Source organism: Narcine bancroftii, chromosome 14, assembly GCF_036971445.1.
Source record: "Narcine bancroftii isolate sNarBan1 chromosome 14, sNarBan1.hap1, whole genome shotgun sequence".
Lineage (NCBI taxonomy): Eukaryota > Metazoa > Chordata > Chondrichthyes > Torpediniformes > Narcinidae > Narcine > Narcine bancroftii.
In genome coordinates, this window is record NC_091482.1 from 16,543,569 (window position 1) to 16,563,626 (window position 20,058).

A 20,058-nucleotide genomic window follows, 5' to 3' on the forward strand; every position below is an offset into this window, starting at 1 on the left:
TACCTCACTTGTTGCTTCGCTTAAAAGGCCTGTTTGGAGCCATGGACTGTGATGACGGAGGAGGTGTGGGCATGTGCGGCACATCCTGCAGCTATGGGGGAAGGTGCTGGTGCGATTGGGAAGGAGGGATGAGTGAATGAAGGAGTCACGAAGAGAGCGGTCCCTACAGAAGGCAGAGAGGGGAAGATATGCCCGGTAAAAGGATCCTGCTGGACATTCCGGAGGATAATGTGTTGAATGTGGAGGCTGGTGGTGCAGTAGGTAAAGATAGGGGAATCTTGTGTTTTGTTATGACTGGAGGAAGAGGGGTCTAGGGCAGATGAGCGGGAAATGGAGGAGATGTGGGTGAGGGGTGAGTTGATGACGGTGGAGGGAAAGCCACATTTGTGGAAGAAGGCAGACATTTCAGGAGATCTGAACTGGAAGACCTCACCATGGGAACAGATAAAGTGCGAGATGGAGAAATTGCAAGAAGGGGATAGAATCCTTGTAGAGGGATAGGGTGTGAGGAAGTGTGGTCAAGGTCTGGGAGAAACTTCCCCAGAAACATCCATGGCAGTTCAAAATGGCTGCCCACCAACAACTCTGGAAGAGGGGGTGGTATTACAGATACATTGTCAGAATACATACATGACATCACATACAACCCTGAGATTCTTTTTCCTGCGGGCAAGGCAGAAAATTGGTAGAGCAAAAAAAGACTGTATACAACGTGCATATGTAAACAAATAAAGCAATGTAAACAAATTGACTGTGTAATACAGAGAGAAAAATAATCAATAAAATTAAAAAATAAGAGTCCTTAACTGATTGAGTTTGTCGTTGAGGAGTCTGATGGTGGAGGGGTAGCAGCTGTTCCTGAACCTGGTGGTGCGAGTTTTGTCGCATTTTGACCTCTTTCCTGATGGTAGCAGTGAGAACAGAGCACGTGCTGGGTGCTGTGGATCCTTCTCTCCAATGGCTCTGCAGATATTCTTGATGGCAGGGAGGGTTCGCCTGTGTGGCCTGGGCTGAGTTCACTATCTTTTGCAGGGCTTTTTTTAAAAATATTTTTTTTTATTTTTCACACTATGAACCATATCAACCAAAATATGTTCAAACGTTTCTCATTACATTTACACAGTGGTCTTTTCTCCCTTTTCTTTCCCCTTTCCCTCCCTCCCCTCTACCCACCCCACTTCAAAACCCATAAATATTCAACATATACAATACAATAAAACCATAAAACAATATCTTTACACAAAGGAAAATAAACAAGAAAAATGCATCATCTATTTATTACACATTGAATCTAGTCGTTTTGTCTTCTTATCATTTTCATTTTCATTTTAGGGGATGGAGGTCCGAGGCAAGCTCTCTCTGATATGTTCCATGTATGGTTTCCAAATTTGTTCAAACATTGTGACTTTATTTTTTCCAATGGAATACATTTCTTCAATTCCATGTACCATTAGTGTATTCTCATGCTCTCTTCCATTTTCCAAGTTGACATTATACATTTTTTTGCCATCGCTAAGGCTAGCATAATGAATTTTTTTTTGCACTTTATCCTATATGAGGCCTAATTCTCTACTTCTTATGTTACTTTAAAAAATATCTCTGGATTTTTTGGTATGTTATTTTTTGTAATTTTATTTAGTATCTGATTTAGTTCTTCCCAAAACGTATTCACTATCGTACATGCCCAAATTGCATGTACTGTTGTTCCCATTTCCTTCTTACAGCGAAAACATCCACCTGATAATGTTGAATCCCATTCTTTTAATTTTTGAGGATAGATATATACCCTGTGTAACCAATTATACTGTATCATACATAACCTTGTGTTTATTGTATTCTTCATAGTTCCAGAACATAACTTTTCCCAGACTTCATTTTTTATCTTTATGTTTAGATCTTTTTCCCACTTCTGCTTAGGTTTATAGTTTATTTCATTTTCCTTATCTTGCAGCTTAATGTACATGTTCGTTATAAATCTTTTAATTATCATTGTGTCTGTAATCACATATTCAAAGCTGCTTCCTGCAGGTAATCTCAAGCTGTTTCTCAATTTATCCTTTAAATAAACTTTCAGTTGATGATATGCAAACATTGTACCATGAGTTATTCCATATTTGTACTTCAACTGTTCAAATGTTAATAACTTATTTCCCAAAAAAGTTTTCTATTCTTTTGATTCCTTTTCTCTCCCATTCTCTGAAGGAAAGGTTGTCTATTGTAAAAGGGATTAGCGGATTTTGCGTCAATAATAATTTTAGTATTTGGTAATTCATTTTTTTTTCCTTTCTAAGTGGATCTTCTTCCATGTATGAAGTAAATGATGCAATACTGGTGAGTGTTTATATTGCACCAGCTTTTCATCCCACTTATAAAATATATGTTCCGGTACCTTCTCCCCTTTTTTATCTAGTTCTACCTTAGTCCAGTCTGTTTTTTTCCTTGTCTGGTAAAAATCTGATATATACCTTAATTGTGCGGCTCTATAATAATTTTTGAAATTTGGTAACTGCAAACCACCTTGATTATACCTCTTTGCTAATTTATCTAACACTACCCTTGGTTTCTTCCCTTTCGACAAGAATTTCCTTATGTTCATTAAAGAATTTTTCTGTTAAAGGAATTGGTAATGTTTGAAATAATGCAGTTTACCCTCCCTATCAATGTTAGTGGTAATTCTTTCCAATGTTCTAAGTCTTCCTGCAATTTTTTTATTAGTAGCTGATAATTTAGTTTGTACAAGTGGCTTAAGTTATTATCTAACCTGATCCCCAGGTATCAGATTGCTTGTGTTTGCCATTTAAATGGTGATTCTTTTTTAAATTCTGTATAGTCTGCATTACTCATTGGCGTCACTTCACTTTTATTTGCGTTGATCTTGTACCCCAATATTTCTCCATATTCCTTCAATTTTTTATGTAATTCTTTCACTGATACCTCTGGTTCTGTTAGGTATACTATGATGTCATCTGCAAATAAGCTGATTTTATACTCCTTCTCCTTTATTTTTATCCCTTTTATTTTATTTTCTATTTTTATCAGTTCTCCCAAAGGTTCTATTGCTGAAGCAAACAATGAGGGGGATAATGGACATCCCTGTCTAGTTGACCTACTTAATTTAAAGTGACTCGATACATATCCATTTTCTGCTACCTTTGCCAATGGTCTATTATACAATGCTTAAATCCAATTTATATATTTTTCTGGTAGATTGAACTTCTGTAATACTTTAAGTAAGTAGTTCCACTCTACTCTGTCAAAGGCTTTTTCTGCATCTAGAGCAACAGCCACTGTTGGTTTCTTATTTATTTGAACTGTGTGGATTAGATTAATAAGTTTACAGACATTGTCCGCTGTTCGTCTTTTCTTAATAAATCCAGTTTGATCTTGTTTTACTATTTTAGATACACAATCTGTTTGCTAATAATTTCGCTATTATCTTATAGTCTGAGTTAAGTAGAGATGTTGGTCTATATGATGCTGGTGTTAATGGATCCTTCCCCGTCTTTGGTATTACTGTAATTATTGCTGACTTACATGAATCTGGCAAGTTTTATGTTTCTTCTATCTGGTTCATTACTTCCAGGAGAGGAGGACTTAATAACTCTTTAAATGTTTTATAAAATTCTATTAGAAATCCATCCTCTCCTGGTATTTTATTGTTCGGTAACTTTTTTAATATATCCTGTACTTCGTCTATTTCAAATGGTTTTATTTGTTTGTTTTGTTCCTCTTCTTGCAATTTTGGCAGCTCAATTTTAGCTAAAAATTCCTCTATTTTATCATCTTTCCCCTCGTTCTCAGTTTGATACAATTGTTCATAAAATTCCTTAAAATTTTCATCAATCTCTGTTGGGTTACATGTAATTTGTTTGTCCTTTTTCCTTGATGCCAGTATCGTTCTTTTAGCTTGTTCTGTTTTAAGTGGCCAGGCTAATATTTTGTGTGGTTTTTTTTCTCTCCATTTCGTAATACTTTTGCTTTGTTTTCATTATGTTCTTCTCCACCTTGTACATTTGTAATGTTTTATTTTTAATGTTTTAGTATGCCAATTCTCTCCTTTTCGTTATATCATCCCTTTTTACGAATTCCTTTTCTGTACTTACTATCTCCCTTTCCAACTGCTCTATTTCCCAATTGTAATCCTTTTTCATCTTCGTCACATAACTTATTATCTGCCCTCTATTGAAGGCCATCATTGCATCCCATAATATAAATTGGTCTTTCACTGATCCTGTGTTTATTTCAAAATATGTTTTAATTTTCCATTCAATAAACTCCCTAAATTCCTGTCTTTTAAGTACCATGGGGCTTAACCTCCATCTATATGTTCTTGGTGGGATGTCCTCCAGTTCTATTGCTAATAATAGGGGGTGAATGATCTGATAGTAGTCTAGCTTTATACTCCATTTTCCTAACTCTCCCTTGAATATGGACTGACAACAAAAACATATCAATCCTTGAGTAAGTTTTGTGCCTACTCGAATAATATGAAAATTCCTTCTCTTTTGGGTTTTGCCTCCTCCATACATCCATAAGTTTAATTTCCTTCATTGATTTAACCATAAATTTGGCCACTTTATTCTTTTTGCTTGTCTTTTGTCCAGTTTTATCCAACATTGGGTCCAAATTAAGGTTAAAATCCCCTCCTATCAATATATTTCCTTGTGTGTCTGCAATCTTCAAAAAAAATCCTGCATAAACTTTTGATCCTCCTCGGTAGGTGCATATATATTGAGCAAATTCCAAAATTCTGAGTATATCTGACACATTATTATTGCATACCTTCCTACTGGATCTATTATTTCCTCCTCTATTTTGATTGGTACATTTTTGTTAACTAGTATTGCTACACCTCTAGCTTTTGAATTATAGGATGCTGCCATTACGTGTCCTACCCAGTCTCTCTTTAGTTTGTTATGTTCCGCTTCAGTGAGAAGTGTTTCCTGCAAAATTGCTATCTCTATTTTTTCCTTCTTCAATAAATTTAGTAGCCTCTTCCTTTTAATTTGGTTATGTATTCCATTAATGTTTATAGTCATCTAGTTCAACATGGCCATCTTATATCTTGCTTACACCTCTTTTCCACCTCTGCCACCTCCATCCCCCTTTTCCCTATTTTCATCTCTTAGTTTTCTCTTATTATACTTAATGTACGACAACACATTTAAGACATAAAGTACCCCTGCAGTTCCCACATCCACTAATACCTTAACCCCAAAAGTTCCTCCCTCTCTGAGTTGCCCCATATCCCTTGCCAGGCAACCACAACTCCCCTTTTCATTTGGATTGCGATCTTGTTCACAGCATCATCTAACTTTGCAGTGACAGTTATTCCTCCTCTACCCAGCCCTCTCCAGAAAACTTTAAAAAAATTTTTTAAACACATATAACAAAGCTCTCTCTCTCTTCTTTTTTCCCCCTTTCTCTCTTCCTTCCCTTCTCTTTTCCCTCTTTAGTTCTTTACATATACATTGTTTTTACATCTTTATATATATATATTTTATCGCCATTCTTCATTCTTGTTACATCTCTTCATCTCTTCTCCTGTCCTGCAAACATTCTGCAGATTCTTGCGCTTTCTCTGGATGCGAGAACAGTCTGTTTTGCTCCCTGGTATAAATCTTTTACGCATGGCTGGATGTCTTAACATGAATTTGTAAACTTTTTTCCATAAAATCAATTTCGCTGTATTAACCTTCTTCCTCCTCTTTAAGACTTCAAAATTTATGTCTGGGTAAAAAAATATTATTATCATCTTAACTTTATTCCTTGCCCGTTCCAGTATATTTTCTCTTGTCATGTATCTCAAAAATTTTAATAAGATGGATCTTGGTTTTTGATGTGCCTGCAGTTTCGGAGCTAATGCCCTGTGTGCCCTTTCTATTTTCATTTCTTCCTGCATTTCTGTCATTCCCAGGACCTTTGGGATCCATCCTTTTATAAATTCCTTCATGTCTGTGCCTTCTTCACCCTCCTTCTGGCCAACTATTTTTATGTTGTTTCATCTACTAAAATTTTCCAACATATCAATTTTCTGAGATAACAACTCTTGTGTCTCTTTAATTTTTTTGTCACTTTCTTCCAATTTTTCTCATCATTTACTTCCATTTCTACAGCCGTTTCCCGCTCTTCCACATTCTCTATTCTTTTCTGTATTTCTGTCATGACCAGTTCTAACCTTTGCATTTTATCTTGTTTTTTTTTCATTTTCCTTTTAATTGCATTAAATTCTAATGACGACCATTGTTTTAGTGATCTCATTTGTTCTTCAAAAAAAACTTTATCTATATTCTGTTCATCAGTTTTACCTTTTATTTCTCTTTGTCCATCAGTTTTACCTTCTATTTCTCCGTGAAGATCTTGGTCTTCTTCTTCCTCTTCTTCTGTGTCTGTATCTGTGTTTGTGTCTTCTTCTTCTCTTCTTTGTGTCTGTGTCACTTCTGTTTTTCCTGATGAGCTGCTTGTATCTCTTTGTCGGGCCTCTTTTTGCTGGGTCTCTTGTTGCTGGTCCTCCCCTCCTGGGCTGCTCATCTGTTGTGCTTCCTGATGTTAATCTTCTTGTCGTCATCCCTCCATCTATCTCCCACGTCTGTTTCATCGCTCCCACTTCTGCTGCCTTCCTCATCCTCCAGCTGAGTGCCCTGGTGTCCCTCAGCTGTTCGCTCTGTGGCAGCCCGCTCCTCTGCTAAGTCCCCCTCCCGCCAGTGTCCTCTTTCTCCTTTGATTGAGCACTGCGCACTTTTGTTTGGTTCCGAGAGTTATCTTTGCAGTCCACCAGCTGGTGAGTTGCGAGTCCGCAGGGCAGGCACTGACCTCGAGGGTCGGGCGCTCCTCGCCACCACAGCGTCCTGTTACTTCATGCAGGAAAGGCCTTCTTCTTTCTTCTCCAGCAACTTTTCTACTTTTTTTTCCCCAGTTGTTTTTACTTTCTCCTTCTTGGAAGTCATCTTCTTTCTCTTCTCTGTATCTTTCTCTTCTATTTCTTATATTCTATTTTTGTTATGTTTTGCTTTTCCCTATTTTCCTGGAGAGGGCTGGTTTTCGTGACCGGCCACTACTCCATCACGTGACTCCTCCTCATCTTTTGCTGGGCTTTATGCCCAGAAGTATTGGTGTCCCCATGCCAGACTGTGAATACAGCTGCTCAGGGTCTCGAGTTGAATATAAGTGGCTCCAGTAATGGCATCGGATTTCTTTTCTCGAAAGCTCTAATTAGAAATTATCAAAAGTGACAATGCATGGTAAATAAGGCATCAAATAAATTGCACAAAGTAATTAAATACTGGCAAAGTAGGAATGGTTCTGAAGCCAGAGCCAGCTTTTTGCAACTGAATTAGGATTGCATCGATAAGTGGTTCAGCAACATTCCTCAGGTGTAGATGTACAGGTACGCAATCCTTTATCCGGAACCCTTGGGGGACAGTGGGGGAAAGACAAATTTCGGATTTTTCTGGATTTCAGAACAAAAGCTAGCTGCACCAGATTTCAGCCCACTTGAATTGTGCTGCCATTTCCACTCCCTTCCAGTTGCGTTGGCATCTCTATCCCCCTCACCCACCCGAGTCGGGCTGCCTTCTCCCCCCCGCCCCCCACCTCCGCCCAACCTAGTCGCACTGCTGTCTCTCTCTCTCTTCCTCTGTTGTACCAGCACCAGGAGAAAAATGCCGGCTTTTGGAGCTTTCAGGATTTCAGATGTCCGGATAAAGGATTGTGTACCTGTATATAGATCACTTGCAGAGATGTTAATTGTTTCAAGAATCCTGAGTTAATGTTTCAGTTTCTAGAAGGATTTGCACTGATAAGCCATGTATGAAAATCACAAACCCAAATGACATTACAACCAACAAAGCATTTGAAGATTTTTCACTCTTGCAAAAGGAGTGGACAAACAAATCTTTCTTTGGCTTGGCTTCGCGGACGAAGATTTATGGAGGGGGTAAAAGTCCACGTCAGCTGCAGGCTCGTTTGTGGCTGACAAGTCCGATGCGGGACAGGCAGACACGGTTGCAGCGGTAATACATACACAGCATTTACCCACTTCGCAAGTTAATTGTCAAATAATATTGGTGGTTTTATTCCCCCTCCAAAACATAGTATATCCATTAAATTTGCAATTGACAATCTAGCACCTGTAACTTCATTTTTACAAACAAACCTTTTTTTCACAGGTGTGGCCTTTCCCAAAAGCCTTTCGCTGCGTCTGAGCCAGGTTTCAGTGAATCATACGGACAGTTCTGAACAGATCCTTGAATTGGGAAACCACCAAGTTATGGGTAGGCTGCAACATTTCTTTCTCTAAGTTGATAATTTTCCAACAGCAGTTGGTGTTCCCTCAGTTTGCCTGTGGATTAGCCTGTGGAACTTGGATTTAAGTAACACAATTCTCTCAAGATAAAAAATCCTCTGGAAATATTTTATTTCTTTCCAAACAGTAAAACGTGACTGTGGTCCTGGCTGTCTATCTTGAAGACCTCTATTAAGTCACTTCTCATCCTTCTTCACTCCAAAGAGAAAATCCATAGCTCTGCTAACCTTGCCCACAAGACATATTCTCCAACATGCCTGTGATATTGAGACTCTTTCCCACCCATGTACATGTTCAAATGTCTTTTAAATGACTTAATTGTATTTGCTTCTATCATTTCCTCTGATATCATTGTGGGAATTCTGGGAATAAATAGCTCTCTACACATCTTTTGGATATGATGTGTGGCTGAGGATGGGTTTAGCTGAATGCACATGTTGTTGGTTGACAATCGACACAGCTCAAACCCATTGAAGTAACAATGGGTGAACTCATGATGCATCCATGAAATCTGCTGGAAAAGGACGGTCATCTTCCTCCCAGGTTGTCTTCTGAAGATTGAAGCTGAAGCTTTTTTGTAGGATCAGACAAGGGGAAAGTGCTGACCTCACAAGGATGAAGAATTATCAACCAGCAAAGCAACAGCACTAAGTAATAGTTACCACCCATGCATAAGACACCAAGATTGGAACACAGAACCATAGAACATTACAGAACTTTAAGAAGCAGGCCCTTTGGGTCTAGTCTGTGCCAAATTATTATTCTGCCTTGTCCCACTGATTTACCCCCACTCCATATCCCTCCCATCCATGTACCTGTTCAAATTCTTCTTAAATGTTAAAATTGAGCCTGCATTCACCATTTCAGCTGGCAGCTTGTTCCACACTCCCACCACGTTCCAAGTGAAGAAATTCACCCTAATATTCCCCCTCAACTTTTCCCCTTCCACCCTTAACCCATGTCCTCTGGCTTGTATCTCACCTACCCTTGGTGGGGGTGGGTTGGAAGTATTTATTCTACTGTGACAATTATAGTTTTGTATATCTCAATAAAATCTTTCTTCTACACTCCAGGGAATAAAGTCCTAACCTGCTTAACTTTTCCTTATAACTCAGTTCTGCCTCAAGTTTGGGCCACATCCTAGTAAATCTTCTCTGTGCTCTTTCTATCTTATTGATATCTTTCCTAGTTAGGTGACCAAAACTGCACAGAAAACTCCAAATTTTTCCTCACCAAAATCTTATATAAATTTACCATAATATCCCATATTCATTTCTTTTATTTATAAAGCCTCCTCATTTAAAATAGTATGTGCTGACGTTGAAGAGGGTTCAGAGGAGGCTCACAAGGATGATTCTGGGAATGAAAGGGTTATCGTAGGAGGAGTATTTGACAGCTCTTGGCCTGGACTCATTGGAATTTAGGAGAATGAGTGAGGATCTCATTGAAACATTTCAAATGTTGAAAGGCATGAACAGAGTAGATGTAGAAAGGTGCTTTCCCATGGAGGGGGTGTTTAGGATGGTGGTTTTCAAACTTTTTCTTTCCACTCACATACCACCTTAAGTATTTCCTATGCTATAGGTCCTCTGTAATTAGTAAGAAATTGCTTAGGGTGATATGTGAGTGGAAAGAAAAAGTTTGAAATCCACTGTTTATTCATACCTCATTGACTCGTTATGTGCTTGGGTTCATAACTCCAAAGAAAATGGGCCAATGACCATTTTTCTCAAGCAAAATATTTCAGTAACAATGGGGTCTGGAACAGTGATTCTCAACCTTCCCTTCCCACTCACATACCACCTTAAGCAATCCCTTACTGATCACAGAGAATAATGGCATAGGGATTGCTTAAGGTGGTATGTGAATGGAAGAAAACCACTGGCCTAGGACAAGAGGACACTTACTTCAAGACTGAAGGGTGTCTGCAAAGATCATTGATGTGGAGGAATTCCTTTAGCCACAGGGTGGTAAATCTGTGGAATTTGCTGCCGCAGGTCATTGGGTATATTTAAGGCAGAGATGAACAGATTCTTGATTAGCCTGGGCATCAAAGGTGAAGGAGGGAAGGCCGGGCACTTGGGCTGAGTGGGGAAAATGGATCAGCTCATGTTTAAATGGAGAGACAGACTTGATGAGCTGCACCTGTCTTATGGATTTGTGGTCCAAAAGCTCTCCTGTCTAACTGTGATGCCACTTTCAGGGAATGATCTATCTGTATTCCCAGATCCTTCTGTTCTACGGCACTCCAACCATTTACCGTGGATGTCCTGCCTTGGCTTCTCCTTCCATAACGACACGCAGTCATTTCCACCCGCCATCTTGCCGTCCATTTTCCCGGCTGGCCCAGATCCCTCTGCAAGCTCTGGAAGCCTTGCTGGCCGCCCACAGCACCAGTTGCAAACGCGCTGCCCACGTTCCTTCTGAGACGGAGATGTGCCCTTTGTGATGAGCAAAGGAGTTCAAGAACCGGGTTTGAAGTAACGCAGTCCTGTCTTCGAGATCACTTGGGCAGAATACTCTGAAACATCTTTCCGAAGAGTAAAAGGCAGCTGAGGTCCTGGCTCCACAGGAGTGGGAGATAGGGGGGGGGGGGGATTGAACTGGAGTGGGAGATAGGGGGGGGGATTGAACTGGAGTGGGAGATAGGGGGGGGGATTGAACTGGCGTGGGAGATAGGGGGGGGAGTGGCTGCCTAGTCAGAGATCCTTTTGACAAGCCTAAGTGTTTACTTTTTTCTAGCTTTGCAAAGTGATCCCATACATTTAGACATCCAATATGAAAGTTCATGGATGAGAGGTTGGAAGGGAAACGTGGTTTTAGGCATATTTTCTTTTCTGGGGGGGGGGGGGAGGGGAACAAAGAAAAGGCAATAAAGTTTGACAAATACAGATGGGGGACAAAACCAGTCCTTTGCATTTTCAACCTTCAACACACACACAATAAAAAGAACCCTTTAGCCATTTGAATGTGAATTGAGTCTCGTTTGTTCCCACGTTCTCTCTGGGATGTGTCTTTTCGCGGGGAAACCAAACCAAACCACAAAAGAAATCAAGTGAGAGCGGGGCGCTCGGAGGAGGCTCGCTCCGATCCCACACGAAACCGAAGCTGATCGGTCCTCGCACATCACCCGATGTCTGACCGCCAAGGAAATCTCTCCCCACCACTCCTCTTTTCCAAGTCGCGGTGCTCGGCGACTTTATAAGGAGTTCTCCAAGGTAACTGGAGGTCAGAATCGGCGGGGCGGCGGGGAGCGGCAGCGCTGTCACCCTGGGCGGCGGTGCTGAACCGCGGCGATGCTCCCGCTTCTGCTGGCGCTGCTCTGCTCCACGGCCGGCGCTCGGGAGAGAGCGGCGGCGCCGGAGCCCGGCTATTGGACGGACGGCCGCTACTGCGCCCGGAGCTCCGCCGTCCCGAGCGCCGCCGGGCAGCTGCTCCTCACCCAGATGAGCGACGGCGCCGAGGTGCTCCGAGCCCTGTGGATGCGCGGCCAAGTGCTGGAGTGCTGGCTCAGCGGCGACCCAGCGGCGGTCCGACCTTTCGCCAGCCTCTGCCACCTGCGGGCGGCTTCCGCCGGCGGCCTGGGGCGCCGGTGGGCGGAGGGCAGAGCCGGGTGCCGCCGCTTCCTCCGCCGCCGAGGAGCGGCGACCCTGCCCCGGGGAGACGCGGCTGCCCCGCGGGTGCCTCGCAGCGCCGGCTCGGGGGGAGCGACTCTTCACAGGAGTAAAAGGGGGTTCACTTACCCCGGGACCCTGTGGTGCGGCGCGGGGAATAACGCCGACAGCTACGACCATTTGGGTAACGGCGCAGGGACAAGCCCCCCCCCTCCCATCTTTATTGCTGCGTGGTCTCAACTCCCCCCCCCCCGCCCCCTCACACACACACACCCACCCACCCCTCACTCACCTGAGAGCATCTGCGGCGTCCTGCACCTCCAGGTGAGTGAGGAGTGTGTGTGAGTGGGGGGAGGTCGAGAACCTCCGTTTCCCGCCTCCGGGGGTGACCCCGCGATCTCGTGTCTTGAGCGCCGCGAAATTCGACCCGGGCCAGAAACCGGGTTGTTTGAAGCCAACGTTGGACGTATCGGATCGGAGGGGAGGGGACGGGACGGGACCAAGTTGGACTTCTTTGCACCCACGTTGCCCGCCTTGGTGTGCGCATTTCCCGGGGGGGGGGGGGGGGGGGGGCGAACCGCGCCAAGTCAGACTGAGTTTGTGGATAGAAAAGACCCTTCTTTGCACCCACTTTGCCCGCCCTGGTGAGTGGGTTTTTGCATTTCCCGGGGTGGGGGGTGATTTTGCATTTCCCGGGGTGAGGGGGTTTGCATTTCCCGGGTTGAGGGGGTTTGCATTTCCGGGTTGAGGGGGTTTGCATTTCCCGGGTTGCCCGGGGTGGGGGGGGGGTTGTTTGTATTTCCCAGGATAGGGGTTTTTGCATTTCCCGGGGTGGGGGGGGGGATTTGCATTTCCCGGGGTGGGGGGGGGATTTGCATTTCCCGGGGTGGGGGAGGGGTTTGCATTTCCCGGGGTGGGGGGGGGTTTACATTTCCCGGGTTGCCCGGCGTGGGGGGATTTGTATTTCCCGGGTTGCCCGGGGTGGGGGGGGGGGTTTTTGTATTTCCCAGGATGGAGGTGTTTGCATTTCCCAGGATAGGGGTTTTTGCATTTCCCGGGGTGGGGGGGGGGATTTGCATTTCCCGGGGTGGGGGAGGGGTTTGCATTTCCCGGGGTGGGGGAGGGGTTTGCATTTCCCGGGGTGGGGGGGGGGTTTACATTTCCCGGGTTGCCCGGCGTGGGGGGATTTGTATTTCCCAGGGTGGGGGGATTTGCATTTCCCAGGGTGAGGGGATTTGCATTTCCCAGGGTAGGGGAGGGGTTTGCATTTCCCGGGGTGGGGGAGTGGTTTGAATTTCCCGGGGTGGGGGAGGGGTTTGCACTTCCCAGGGTGGGAGATGTTTGCAGTTCCCGGGGTGGTGGGGTGTTTGCACTTCCCGGGGTGGTGGGGTGTTTGCACTTCCCGGGGTGGTGGGGTGTTTGCACTTCCCGGGGTGGTGGGGTGTTTGCACTTCCCGGGGTGGTGGGGTGTTTGCATTTTCCGGGGTGGAGGAGTGTTTGCATTTCCCGGGGTGGGGGGTTTGGTTTCGAGCAGCTGCCAGGTTGTGATTTCTGCTACCGGTCCCAGTGTCTTCATCACCCGTTTGGCCGCGTCTGACAATGTTTGCTCTCTCTCTCTCTCTCTCTCTCTCTCTCTCTCAGGCAAGTTTTCGGAGACGGACAAATGCTGCCGGGAACATGACCATTGTGATCATGTGATTGACCCCCTCTCTTATGCCTACGGCCACAGGAATTTAAGGCTGCACACTCTGAGCCATTGTGACTGCGATAATAAGTAGGTCACAGCCACTTGACCCTCTCGCCTCCTCTGTTGGAAGGGACTGTCATGGAGAAGTAGAACAGGAACATGATGCCCAAATTATGCTGTTTTCAAGCTTCAAGATTATTTAATTGTCCTGTAATAAACCTGAAAATGTGATATTGCACAAAATTTCCTATAGTCCACTGCAGGGCTTCTCAACCTTTTTCTTTCCACTCACATCACTATTCCCTATGCCATAGGTGCTCTGTGATTAGGAAGGGATGTGGTGGGAAGAAAAAGTTTGACTCATTATGTGCACATTTCAGAACTTCAAAGGAAATGACCATTTTTCTCAAGCAAAATATTTCAGTAACAATTGGGTCTCGGGCAGTGATTCTCAACCTTCCCTTCCCACCCACATCCCACCTTGAGCAATCCCTTCCTAATCACAGAGTACTGATGGCACAGGGATTACTGGAAAGAAAAAGCTTCAAAACCACTGGTTTATGTTAAGGCAAAGATTCGCCATCAGCAGAAATTCCCCTGCACCCCTGACCGTCAGAAAAAGAGAAACTCAAGGGTCCCCCACCCCCCCCACCCCCCAGTCATTGAGTGCCCATGGACTCACCTCCAGTGTTCCTGCAGCCTCCGCAGCCACACAGAGTCCAGTCCAAACTATCAGCCACCCGAACTTCAGATGCAAACCTCTGAAACAGTCAGGAAGCCTTCAGCCCTCTCGGCACCTTCTGGCATCCTGGTTCTGATACCTGGTACCCCTTCAGCCATCTCAAGCCAGTCCACAGCCTGGTGCGAGCCGCTTGAATGCCAGCAGCCCACAGACCACGTGAGTCTTCACCTCGAGTCACCAACAGGATAAAAACCCCTCTCTAAACCCTACATTATTAAGAAGCCTTTCAAATGCTCCTAGCAGGTCTGCTTCCACTACTTCTTCCACTACTACGCCTTTTCCAGGTGTCATCCACTCTCTGTGTAAACAAACCTCCTCTCACGTCTGAGTTAAACAAGGAAGGCTGCAGATGCTGGGGTCCAGTGCAATACACAAATGTGCTGGAGAAGCTCCCAGCTCAAAAACGTTGGTGACCCTTCGGATGCTGCCCGTAACCTGCTGAGTTTCTCCAGCATATTTGTGCATTGCCCCGTGCATCTCTTTTTAACTCCTCCCCACCTTTTCACATTTCCTCTTACATTTGACATTTCCACCTCGGGAAAACGATTCTAAGTACCCTAACCCAGAATAAGAACAGAAGAAACTGGAGCAGGAGTCGGCCAACCGGCCCATCAAACCTGCTCCGCCATTCAATGAGATCATGGCTGACCTGATCATGGACTCAACCTCACCAACCTGCCTTTTCCCCCCCATATCCCTTAATTCCTTTTTTATGTCAAAGTCTATCTAACTGAACCTTAAATATGTTTAATGAAGTAGTATCAACCATTTCCCTGGGCAGAGAATTCCATAGATTCACTTCTCTCTGGAGAAAAAAGTTTTTGCTCATCTGTCTTAAATGTACTCCCTTGAATCTTGAGGAATTCATCGCTCGAGGACACAGATTCTTGGGGAAAGAATATATTGATGATTGCAATGTTATATTGAAAGTGGAAACTCAGTATGTCGAGAGTGGAAATAAACAGAAGATAAAATATAAGGAAAAGGGAGAAATCTGCAGATTTTAAAAATCTTGCCTCCTGACTTGCTCTCTTCAAATGATCTCTCCATGTAGGTTAAAGCAGTGTTTGATTCGAGTTAATGACTCATCTTCCCGGGTTGTTGGTCAGGCATTCTTCAATGTGCTACAAGTACCTTGCTTTGAATTTGCCTACAAGGAGCAATGTGTGGAACGGTATTGGTATGGCTGGTGAGTTCAACATTCAATCATTACAAGGTAGCAAATGAAGCTGGTGAGTTTACTGAACATGTTACTTGCTGGCCAGTCCATCACAGTTCCTGATTTCTTAGGAAAGGCAAACATACGTTCATGAGGTGTTTGATTTGTTGCAGTACACAATAATGACCGAATAGAATGTAACACCTCAGACAGCACCTCCTGCCACCGGGTAACAGGGTAACCATGTGTTTTTAAAGCAAGATTAACAGTCTTCCAGATTGTAGCATTAGTCCTTTCAACCTGCCCATTGCCCTGAGGGTTGTAGCTCATGGTACAGCTGGTGGCAATCCCCTTTCGTAGCAGGGCTCGACGCAGTTCAGCGCTCATGAAAGCTGAGCCTCTATCGGTATGAATGTAATTGGGAAAACCAAAAATGCTGAAAATTCTGTCAAGTGACTTAATGACAGATGCTGACGAGACGTTAGAGCAGGGTATCGCAAAGGGAAACCTGGAATATTCGCTAATTACAGTTAGGAAATATACATTTTTGTTGTTGGAAGGTAATGGCCCTTTAAAGTCTAAACTAATCCTCTCAAAAGATCGGGTTGTCTTGATGAGAGTGGTCTCCAGAGCTTTGAAGTATTGTGCTTTGCATTCTGCGCAAACAGGACAGCTTTTAGTCAGTTTCCTGACTTCTTCCAGAGAGTAAGGAAGGTTTTTAGCCCTGATGTAGTGGAAAAACCTCATGACTCCTGGGTGGCGCAGTCTGCTATGGATCTCTTTTAGCCCCTCCAGCTGAGCACCAGCAGCAGATCGTGACATTCCCTCAGAGGGATCATTTAACCTGACCGGTCTGTACTGGATCTCATAATTAAAAATTGAGAGTTCTATTTGCCCGCGTGCCATCTTATCATTCTTGATTTTACTTTTGTGTTTAGCACCGATCATGTAAGCTACAGATTTCTGATCAGTGACAAGAGTCAATTTTCTGCCGGCTAGAAAGTGTCTCCAGTCGCGAACAGCTTCAATAATACCCTGGGCTTCTTTTTCAATGGCAGGATGTTTAAGTTCAGGTCCGTGTAACGTGCGGGAGAAGAATACCACAGGTCTGCCCTTTTGATTAAGGGTTCCTGCCAAGGCACAATCTGAGGCATCAGTTTCCACTTGGAATGGGACCTCCTCATCAATGGACGAGAGTGCGGCTTTGGCAATATCAGCTTTAATTCTCTCGAAAGCCTTCAAGGCCATTGGAGAGAGAGGAAAAGATTTAGTGCCAAACACGTGCCTTCGTGGCGTAGTCCCGAACCCATGTGCAGTAGTAGGAAAAGAATCTCATACATCTTTTAAGATTGCCTGGTGGCAATAAAATAGTGGGGATGGTGGGGAATTTTGTACCTTGATGAGGGGCGCAAGCCTGAAACGTTGGTGACGTATCTTTATCTTTGCCTCATAAGGTATGTTGTTTGACCTGCTGGATTTCTCCAGCATTGTCTTTGCTTCATTCACGGTGTCTGCAGAGTAAAAGTTTCATGGACGTTCATAGCTGACCAGGAAAGGTTTACTTTCTCCTTCTTAATGTTTGGAGCATGCACTCTACCATCCTCCCGTCCACTCTCAACGTGTTAAGAGACCGAAGCCAAATACAACATGGTGGCCACCAAGGCCCACTCTCGCGAGAGGTTGGCCACCCCTGCCATATGTGCTATTTTCCATAGGGAAGCCCCTGCTTTCCACCTCAAGAGTTCAAACAACCCCCTTTCAACCCCCTGGCATTTATCAGCCCCTTGGATAGTCCCATTGACTCCCAGGGGCCAATATCGACTACTTTGGAGAGCCCTGATCTAAATGAAAGCAAACGAGAGGATCAGCTGCTGATTGGTGGAGTGGAAGGTGGGGTTGAAAGGGACAGCATCATGTTTTGTTATCCACATTGATTCGTTTTTAAGAAAATGAAAGCCCCTTATCTTAGGGAATTGTATATTCATATTTGCAATGCCTGAGGAAAGCAGATAACATGTCAGATTATTTACTGTTAACTTTGGAAAGATCTTCCATAGAGATTAATTTTGAAGTTCTTGCTGTTACTGATCAAATTGTACTAAGTGGAGTTTCAGAACTTACTTCTCCACAAGGATTGTCAGATCATTACCAATTAGTGCGACACTATTAATTCAACTAAATCACCAGTCCTAGCAAGTGGTAACGAAAGGAAGAATGTTGCCAATTTTATACGGTAGTAGATATTTTTTTCATGTGTTTGATTCAGATGCTAATTATATCAAGATTGTGAGGTAATGCTGTTGAAGATTCCTTTGTAATAAATAGATTCATTTAAAATGCAAGGTTTTAATGACTTCTGACCACGTTTGATAGGTGCAAAAGATACGATCATATGCATGTTGCTGTACCGAAACAGTCGTTGCTCTTTAACTATGGAGGAGATTTGGTCGATGAGCTGCTGGTGACACCTGAATTTGATTCCAATTCCCCAACTACCTTCTCGTGGTTAAACACGCCATCATTTACCCCAACACCGGAAGCTACAAGTCAACGAACAACTTTTGGCCAAGTACTCCATGCAGCAGAAGATCTTGTTAAAGTCATGGCAACTGTCACTCAGAGCTCTGCCAATGGTAGTATGTCTGGGACTGCAGGCAACTCTGTCAGTGAGAAGACTGGCATTTCCCTGGATAAAGTCAAGGAGAGGAAAAAGAAGAGGAGGAAAGGAAAAAGAAGAAAAGGGAAAAGGAAGAAGAAAAATCGTGAAGGCAAACGTCGTTCGAAAGGCAGCAAGGCAACTAATGTACTGCAAGTTCAGAACAAGGACTATTTCACTGAATTGGAGAAAGCAGGAAAGAGTAATAAACTGGGCCATCAACTCTTTGATAATTCTTTGGATTCAATGATAAAGAGAGATGTATTTAATGATATGGCAAATGAATCCCACAGTGTGCAAAGCTACACTCAGCTACATAAAATGTCAACTGTGTCAATGGCCAAACCGAATCAAAGATTTCAGCATTACAGAATTGAAGACCTTCCACCCCTCTTGGTTACACAGAGCCCTGTAATGGGATTTTATAGAGAAAATTTGACTGCCAAATTATGGCCCAAAGCAGTTGATGGGCATCAATCCTTCGGCGAAGGAGCATTCACCTCGGCACCTCGTAAAACAAGCCCCATTTCCCACCCCGTCAAAAAGGAGCCTTCATTTTTAACCATGATGACACCTGGACAATATAGAGAGGAGACATCTACTGCAGCAAGTGTCCACGCAGTGTCTGAAGAAATGACAACGAACGCTAAGTTGAAAGCAAGCCGCTTGGTCCCTTCATTAGAGAGCATCCACAAGAAACAACGGCGTAAAAAGTGCAGGAAAAGGAAAAATCGAAAATTACAACAGAAAAGCAGGCTGACTATACCAACAGCTCCTCACACGATTGTTCATGGAGAACTTGAAAAGTAGCTTTGCAGCTAAATTCCCACTAACCATATAGCAAACTATGAATGCATGAAATCACAGGTTACATTGTAACACATTAATATTTGTGAGAAGTGAAAGAATACATGCCTTTACAGCTCATTTCTGGACCACACAGAAATTTCTTAAATAGAGTAAAAACGTACACTCATGTTTTTTATTCATGAATTTCAAATCTTTATTGCTTTGTGGACAATTACACCTAGAGAGAAAACTTTATAAAAGTTTAATAAACTTGACATCTTTTAATCACCTTACTGAGTTTTCTTGAGTGTGTTAAGCTGCCACATCCAAGTTAGCTGAATTTACATATTTCTCGGTCACAATTCACCATTTGCTTTCCAAATTCAACAAATGACACTATTTGTTAGGTGAAATTATGTTGATTAAGATCACACTTATTATGTTGATACAACTTGTGCATGAAGATGGAGGAGTATTTTTAGATGTGTTTCATGTTTTAGAAATTGATCATAGAAGCAGAGATTTATTAGTTCTTTCTTTCAGTTAATACTTTTTTTTCCCCCCAACATTTTCTCTGGTTGTTTTAAAAAAAAACATTTTTTAATCTTCAAAGAAGCAATGTTAAACAATGTTTAATTATTATTCCTTGATTTGGATTGTGCCATTAGTTTTGTCTTGGGAATAAAACTTGCCCCACTTCATCCTATAGATCAATCTTATTCATATTACATTGTATGAGTTAGATTTTCCACTTGCATCAAAACAAGGGTCTTACAGGCTCATTCATGACAATTTTGGTATTGACACTTTTTTTTGGTTAGTCTTTTGAGTAGGTGATATTTACCGTTTCAGGAAGTGATCCCCTTTGAAGCTTGCGAGAACTACATTTTAGTCTAATGACAAGGAGAATTGACATGATTGGAGCCCAGGCTTCAATCAATAATCCTAGTGTCCATGCACGTGTGTGCTGAGTACACAGATGTACTCCAACCGCACAGAAACGGACCACTCTTGAGTTGTGCAGAAATAGGCCCTTCAGCCTCTCCAGCTCCATGCCATTGACATTAATCAAATTTGCCCGCATTAGGCTTGTTTCCTTCTGCCTC

At 43.3% G+C, this 20,058-nt stretch overlaps 1 protein-coding gene across 1 annotated transcript; it reads left to right on the forward strand.

Moving 5' to 3' along the window:
* The first annotated feature begins 11,559 nt into the window (after positions 1–11,559).
* Positions 11,560–19,240, forward strand: proca1 (protein interacting with cyclin A1). The gene is made up of 4 exons (XM_069911222.1): positions 11,560–12,103; positions 13,561–13,693; positions 15,403–15,537; positions 17,881–19,240. Exons 1-4 carry the CDS (start codon positions 11,602–11,604, stop codon positions 18,971–18,973), a joined length of 1,863 nt encoding a protein of 620 aa, XP_069767323.1. The 5' UTR covers positions 11,560–11,601; the 3' UTR covers positions 18,974–19,240.
* Positions 19,241–20,058: the final 818 nt, after the last annotated feature.